Source organism: Notolepis coatsorum (genome assembly GCF_963971535.1).
Source record: "Notolepis coatsorum genome assembly, chromosome: 11".
NCBI classification, from domain to species: Eukaryota; Metazoa; Chordata; class Actinopteri; order Aulopiformes; family Paralepididae; genus Notolepis; species Notolepis coatsorum.
The window spans coordinates 109,781,458-109,789,970 of NC_140175.1; the positions used below are offsets into that span (position 1 = coordinate 109,781,458).

At 49.6% G+C, this 8,513-nt stretch overlaps 1 protein-coding gene across 2 annotated transcripts in view; it reads right to left on the minus strand.

The window, feature by feature from the left end:
- The window catches only part of fsd1l (fibronectin type III and SPRY domain containing 1-like), a 172,501-nt gene that overhangs the window by 14,777 nt on the left and 149,211 nt on the right, over positions 1 to 8,513 (minus strand). For both annotated transcript variants that reach the window (XM_084324470.1, XM_084324469.1), the window contains exon 9: positions 8,287 to 8,416. In XM_084324470.1, the coding sequence (XP_084180596.1) occupies positions 8,287 to 8,416 (130 nt within the window). The remainder of the gene's footprint in view (positions 1 to 8,286; positions 8,417 to 8,513) is intronic.

The following is an 8,513-nucleotide window of genomic DNA, read 5'->3' on the forward strand; positions in this document are numbered from 1 at the left end:
GAGAGAGAGGGGGCACTTGGGGGGGGGGGGGGGACCTGCCGCACGGAGGTCCGCGCGACACACACCTCCGAACGGGAGAGTGATAGAAAGAAAAAAAGGAAGAGAGAGGGAGGGGCTTCTCTCTCTCTCTCTCTCTCTCTCTCTCTCTCTCTCTCTCTCTCTCTCTCTCTCTCTCTCTCTCTCTCTCTCTCTCTCTCTCTCTCATGGTATAAATGATTATTTGTGTAAATAAGGTTATACGCCGACCATTAAGAAAATACATGTTAGTTTAGGAATAAGGGGCAGGTAACTATATAACTATAAGATTTATTCTTCTTCCTGCTCCTTTTGTCCATGGAATGACTATTTATGATTTTTTAATGAAGAAACTATGATTGTATTATTCCATGTGGCAAATAAAAACTCTGAACTGAACTGAACTCTCTCTCTCTTCCCCCCCCTCCCTCCCTCCCTCTACCAGTGCAGACTGTGGTCTGACTGTCACTCAAAGTGCTTATGGGCGGAGCCAGGCCATAACAGCCTGATTTCTCGAGGCTGAAAAATGATGGTTTCGAGTACTTGATTAGAAATATAAAACAATGAATTTTTTTGAAAAAAAAAATACAAATGTCTTCAATAGACTAACAGGAATTGTGTAAAGTTGCCCAAATAGTGCTAGGAATAGCAGTGCATAGCCCCTTTAAAACCAATTTCCGACAATTCGTTCTAGAAAATTATTTCTTGATTCAGAACAATTTTATCATGGATGAACAAAACTTTCAATGCGAATGGTTGATTTTAATTCCAATTACTTTTTAAGCACCTTGTTAAAAAATTTGCTGTTTTCAAGGAACTCCAAGGAATGTAAGCACTTTAAGCACTTCAAGGACCTTGTGCGAACCCAACATTAGGTTAAATATGGCTAAAATCACCTTTTCTAAACAACATAGAATATAGATTTTGTCCACGTCACCATAAGGAATGTATATATTATATACAATATATCTTGTTCATTATGAAGAGTGCAGCTTGGGTAGAGAGGGCTTTCATGCGTTGACCCATGTTCGCACGGTGGCCATTTTGCTCTGTCATGCTCAGGTTGGGATTTCTTCCTTAGGTGGGAACCCATGCAGAGTTTTGGGACTTTTTGGGAAATTAGCTTATTTGCCATCTACCCTGGACTAGACAAGCAGATACCCTTTTCATCTCTGTGCATGCATTAAGGCTTAGGGAACAGCCGCTCCGTTAGCCTAGCCTAGCTTAGCATCATTCCCTGGAAGTAGGTGTGCCAGTGTAGCCTAGTTCCCAACAGTCACAAAATTATTTCATCACCTCAAAAGCCCTGTTGCTTTTTGAAAAACGGCTTTTGAGGTGATGAAATCACTGTGCCCAGGCAGCAGTCGTTCGGCAAAAAAGAAATCCGAGTATATATCTGCTTAGAAAACGAAAATGTCAATTATCTTTTATTTCTCCATGTGGTAAATACACAGGTCACAACATGTTTACAGGAACGTTTTGGAGTTGTATTTTGAGTGTATTTCGTGACTGTTGGGAACTAGGCTACACTGGCACACCTACTTCCAGTGAATGATGCTAAGCTAGGCTAACGGTGCGGCTGTTCCCTAAGCCTAAATGCGTGCACAGATAAGAAAATGGTATCTGCTTGTCTAACTCCAGGGTAGATGGCAAATAAGCGAATTTCCCCAAAATTGGCGTGTTCCTTTAACGATTTCGATATCCCTTTCAGTGTTTACAGTGCAGTCAGGTTGACCAGGGTTTCATCCGTGGGGAAAGTAAAGTGGGAAATCCATAGCAACGTAATACATGTGGTTTTAAGTGTCGAGTTTCATTTCTTTGTGTAAACACCAGTGTTTCCCCTCCCATCCAATAGACAGGATGGGCCACCCTGCCTCCTCTGGGAATTTCATTAATATTGGTGTCAACGTGGAGTTTTAGTGTGGAATGGTCGAGTTTCAGGGGACTTCCCGCTGTAACGTTTCCTCCTTGATGATGAGGGAAAAGCATTAGCCGTCACGTCTGCAAGTGGACACCGAGCGAGCGTCAGGGCGGGAGGGAAGCCTTTTAATAAAACATGAGCTTCTAAAGTATCCATCTATTCAGAACACAAAGGGCTCTCTCTCTCTCTCTCTCTCTCTCTCTTCCTGCTACTCTAACAAAACAAGACAATATGAGCCTTTTCCAGGCTTCAGCCAGCGTGGGCCGAGCAAGGGGAGTGAGACATGACAGTCCAAAGGACCACAGCATTCAGTAAATGGTAAATAAAAAATGGTATAATATAACCGATGGGGCACACAGACCCTCAGCTGCACCTTTGATCACACTGCCTACGTGCTCATTATGCGTATATTCAGTTAGATAGTTAATTATATTGTTACACTGCCTATTTTAACTTGTATACTGTACTATAATTGTATTGCCTGTATGTATGTCTTCTATTGTTACCCTGCCCATACCTAGACCCCCCCCCCCCCCATGCTGCTATGATGCCTGAATTTCCCCAAGGGGATCAATAAAGGAATATCTTTATCACACAATTATATCAGGTTCCAATTTCTCTCCATCTGGTGACGGATGACTGTAGCCTCTCCTTAATGTACGGGCTGACCTCTGACCTGTACACTGAGACCCCTGTCCTTAATGTACGGGCTGACCTCTGACCTGTACACTGAGACCCCTGTCCTTAATGTACAGGCTGACCTCTGACCTGTACACTGAGACCCCTGTCCTTAATGTACAGGCTGACCTCTGACCTGTACACTGAGACCCCTGTCCTTAATGTACAGGATGACCTCTGACCTGTACACTGAGACCCCTGTCCTTAATGTACGGGCTGACCTCTGACCTGTACACCGAGACCCCTGTCCTTAATGTACAGGCTGACCTCTGACCTGTACACTGAGACCCCTGTCCTTAATGTACAGGCTGACCTCTGACCTGTACACTGAGACCCCTCTCCTTAATGTACAGGCTGACCTCTGACCTGTACACTGAGACCCCTGTCCTTAATGTACAGGATGACCTCTGACCTGTACACTGAGACCCCTGTCCTTAATGTACGGGCTGACCTCTGACCTGTACACTGAGACCCCTGTCCTTAATGTACGGGCTGACCTCTGACCTGTACACTGAGACCCCTGTCCTTAATGTACAGGCTGACCTCTGACCTGTACACTGAGACCCCTGTCCTTAATGTACAGGCTGACCTCTGACCTGTACACTGAGACCCCTGTCCTTAATGTACAGGCTGACCTCTGACCTGTACACTGAGACCCCTGTCCTTAATGTACGGGCTGACCTCTGACCTGTACACTGAGACCCCTGTCCTTAATGTACAGGCTGACCTCTGACCTGTACACTGAGACCCCTGTCCTTAATGTACAGGCTGACCTCTGACCTGTACACTGAGACCCCTGTCCTTAATGTACAGGCTGACCTCTGACCTGTACACTGAGACCCCTGTCCTTAATGTACAGGCTGACCTCTGACCTGTACACTGAGACCCCTGTCCTTAATGTACAGGCTGACCTCTGACCTGTACACTGAGACCCCTGTCCTTAATGTACAGGCTGACCTCTGACCTGTACACTGAGACCCCTCTCCTTAATGTACAGGCTGACCTCTGACCTGTACACTGAGACCCCTGTCCTTAATGTACAGGCTGACCTCTGACCTGTACACTGAGACCCCTGTCCTTAATGTACAGGCTGACCTCTGACCTGTACACTGAGACCCCTGTCCTTAATGTACAGGCTGACCTCTGACCTGTACACTGAGACCCCTGTCCTTAATGTACAGGCTGACCTCTGACCTGTACACTGAGACCCCTGTCCTTAATGTACAGGCTGACCTCTGACCTGTACACTGAGACCCCTGTCCTTAATGTACAGGCTGACCTCTGACCTGTACACTGAGACCCCTGTCCTTAATGTACAGGCTGACCTCTGACCTGTACACTGAGACCCCTGTCCTTAATGTACAGGCTGACCTCTGACCTCTGACCTGTACACTGAGACCCCTCTCCTTAATGTACAGGCTGACCTCTGACCTGTACACTGAGACCCCTCTCCTTAATGTACGGGCTGACCTCTGACCTGTACACTGAGACCCCTCTCCTTAATGTACGGGCTGACCTCTGACCTGTACACTGAGACCCCTCTCCTTAATGTACAGGCTGACCTCTGACCTGTACACTGAGACCCCTGTCCTTAATGTACAGGATGACCTCTGACCTGTACACTGAGACCCCTCTCCTTAATGTACGGGCTGACCTCTGACCTGTACACTGAGACCCCTGTCCTTAATGTACAGGCTGACCTCTGACCTGTACACTGAGACCCCTGTCCTTAATGTACAGGCTGACCTCTGACCTGTACACTGAGACCCCTGTCCTTAATGTACAGGCTGACCTCTGACCTCTGACCTGTACACTGAGACCCCTGTCCTTAATGTACAGGCTGACCTCTGACCTCTGACCTGTACACTGAGACCCCTGTCCTTAATGTACGGGCTGACCTCTGACCTGTACACTGAGACCCCTCTCCTTAATGTACAGGCTGACCTCTGACCTGTACACTGAGACCCCTGTCCTTAATGTACAGGCTGACCTCTGACCTGTACACTGAGACCCCTCTCCTTAATGTACGGGCTGACCTCTGACCTGTACACTGAGACCCCTGTCCTTAATGTACAGGCTGACCTCTGACCTGTACACTGAGACCCCTGTCCTTAATGTACAGGCTGACCTCTGACCTGTACACTGAGACCCCTCTCCTTAATGTACAGGCTGACCTCTGACCTGTACACTGAGACCCCTGTCCTTAATGTACAGGCTGACCTCTGACCTGTACACTGAGACCCCTGTCCTTAATGTACAGGCTGACCTCTGACCTGTACACTGAGACCCCTGTCCTTAATGTACAGGCTGACCTCTGACCTGTACACTGAGACCCCTGTCCTTAATGTACAGGCTGACCTCTGACCTGTACACTGAGACCCCTGTCCTTAATGTACAGGCTGACCTCTGACCTGTACACTGAGACCCCTGTCCTTAATGTACAGGCTGACCTCTGACCTGTACACTGAGACCCCTGTCCTTAATGTACAGGATGACCTCTGACCTGTACACTGAGACCCCTGTCCTTAATGTACAGGCTGACCTCTGACCTGTACACTGAGACCCCTGTCCTTAATGTACAGGCTGACCTCTGACCTCTGACCTGTACACTGAGACCCCTGTCCTTAATGTACAGGATGACCTCTGACCTGTACACTGAGACCCCTCTCCTTAATGTACAGGATGACCTCTGACCTCTGACCTGTATACTGAGACCCCTGTCCTTAATGTACAGGCTGACCTCTGACCTGTACACTGAGACCCCTGTCCTTAATGTACAGGCTGACCTCTGACCTGTACACTGAGACCCCTGTCCTTAATGTACAGGCTGACCTCTGACCTCTGACCTGTACACTGAGACCCCTGTCCTTAATGTACAGGATGACCTCTGACCTGTACACTGAGACCCCTGTCCTTAATGTACAGGATGACCTCTGACCTGTACACTGAGACCCCTGTCCTTAATGTACAGGCTGACCTCTGACCTGTACACTGAGACCCCTCTCCTTAATGTACAGGCTGACCTCTGACCTCTGACCTGTACACTGAGACCCCTGTCCTTAATGTACAGGCTGACCTCTGACCTGTACACTGAGACCCCTGTCCTTAATGTGCAGGCTGACCTCTGACCTCTGACCTGTACACTGAGACCCCTGTCCTTAATGTACAGGATGACCTCTGACCTGTACACTGAGACCCCTGTCCTTAATGTACAGGCTGACCTCTGACCTCTGACCTGTACACTGAGACCCCTCTCCTTAATGTACAGGCTGACCTCTGACCTGTACACTGAGACCCCTGTCCTTAATGTACAGGCTGACCTCTGACCTCTGACCTGTACACTGAGACCCCTGTCCTTAATGTACAGGATGACCTCTGACCTGTACACTGAGACCCCTGTCCTTAATGTACAGGCTGACCTCTGACCTGTACACTGAGACCCCTGTCCTTAATGTACGGGCTGACCTCTGACCTCTGACCTGTACACTGAGACCCCTGTCCTTAATGTACAGGCTGACCTCTGACCTCTGACCTGTACACTGAGACCCCTCTCCTTAATGTACAGGCTGACCTCTGACCTGTACACTGAGACCCCTCTCCTTAATGTACAGGCTGACCTCTGACCTGTACACTGAGACCCCTGTCCTTAATGTACAGGCTGACCTCTGACCTGTACACTGAGACCCCTCTCCTTAATGTACAGGCTGACCTCTGACCTGTACACTGAGACCCCTGTCCTTAATGTACAGGCTGACCTCTGACCTCTGACCTGTACACTGAGACCCCTGTCCTTAATGTACAGGCTGACCTCTGACCTGTACACTGAGACCCCTGTCCTTAATGTACAGGATGACCTCTGACCTGTACACTGAGACCCCTGTCCTTAATGTACGGGCTGACCTCTGACCTGTACACTGAGACCCCTCTCCTTAATGTACAGGCTGACCTCTGACCTGTACACTGAGACCCCTGTCCTTAATGTACAGGATGACCTCTGACCTCTGACCTGTACACTGAGACCCCTCTCCTTAATGTACAGGCTGACCTCTGACCTGTACACTGAGACCCCTCTCCTTAATGTACAGGCTGACCTCTGACCTGTACACTGAGACCCCTGTCCTTAATGTACAGGATGACCTCTGACCTCTGACCTGTACACTGAGACCCCTCTCCTTAATGTACAGGCTGACCTCTGACCTGTACACTGAGACCCCTGTCCTTAATGTACAGGCTGACCTCTGACCTGTACACTGAGACCCCTCTCCTTAATGTGCAGGCTGACCTCTGACCTCTGACCTGTACACTGAGACCCCTGTCCTTAATGTACAGGATGACCTCTGACCTGTACACTGAGACCCCTGTCCTTAATGTACAGGCTGACCTCTGACCTCTGACATGTACACTGAGACCCCTGTCCTTAATGTGCAGGCTGACCTCTGACCTCTGACCTGTACACTGAGACCCCTCTCCTTAATGTACAGGCTGACCTCTGACCTGTACACTGAGACCCCTCTCCTTAATGTACAGGCTGACCTCTGACCTCTGACCTGTACACTGAGACCCCTCTCCTTAATGTACAGGCTGACCTCTGACCTGTACACTGAGACCCCTGTCCTTAATGTACAGGCTGACCTCTGACCTCTGACCTGTACACTGAGACCCCTGTCCTTAATGTACAGGCTGACCTCTGACCTGTACACTGAGACCCCTGTCCTTAATGTACAGGCTGACCTCTGACCTCTGACATGTACACTGAGACCCCTGTCCTTAATGTGCAGGCTGACCTCTGACCTCTGACCTGTACACTGAGACCCCTGTCCTTAATGTACAGGCTGACCTCTGACCTCTGACCTGTACACTGAGACCCCTGTCCTTAATGTATGGGCTGACCTCTGACCTGTACACTGAGACCCCTGTCCTTAATGTACAGGATGACCTCTGACCTGTACACTGAGACCCCTGTCCTTAATGTACAGGCTGACCTCTGACCTGTACACTGAGACCCCTGTCCTTAATGTACAGGCTGACCTCTGACCTGTACACTGAGACCCCTGTCCTTAATGTACAGGCTGACCTCTGACCTGTACACTGAGACCCCTGTCCTTAATGTACAGGCTGACCTCTGACCTCTGACCTGTACACTGAGACCCCTGTCCTTAATGTACAGGCTGACCTCTGACCTGTACACTGAGACCCCTGTCCTTAATGTACGGGCTGACCTCTGACCTGTACACTGAGACCCCTGCCCTTAATGTACAGGATGACCTCTGACCTGTACACTGAGACCCCTGTCCTTAATGTACAGGCTGACCTCTGACCTGTACACTGAGACCCCTGTCCTTAATGTACAGGCTGACCTCTGACCTGTACACTGAGACCCCTGTCCTTAATGTACAGGCTGACCTCTGACCTGTACACTGAGACCCCTGTCCTTAATGTACAGGCTGACCTCTGACCTGTACACTGAGACCCCTGTCCTTAATGTACAGGATGACCTCTGACCTGTACACTGAGACCCCTCTCCTTAATGTACAGGCTGACCTCTGACCTGTACACTGAGACCCCTCTCCTTAATGTACAGGCTGACCTCTGACCTGTACACTGAGACCCCTCTCCTTAATGTACAGGCTGACCTCTGACCTGTACACTGAGACCCCTGTCCTCCGACTCACCTGCCCTTGTTCTCCTTGCCCTTCACCTTGCCCTCCAGACCCTTCCCCCCCTGGGGGTCCCACTCCACGCTGCTGCCCTCCACCTTCAGGTTCAGGTGGCATGTGGTGGAGTCCAACCCAAAGTTAAAGGCTAGAGAGAGAGAGAGAGAGAGAGAGAGAGAGAGGGGGGGGGAGAGAGAGAGAGAGAGAGAGAGAGAGAGAGAGAGGGGAGAGGGGAGAGGGGGGGC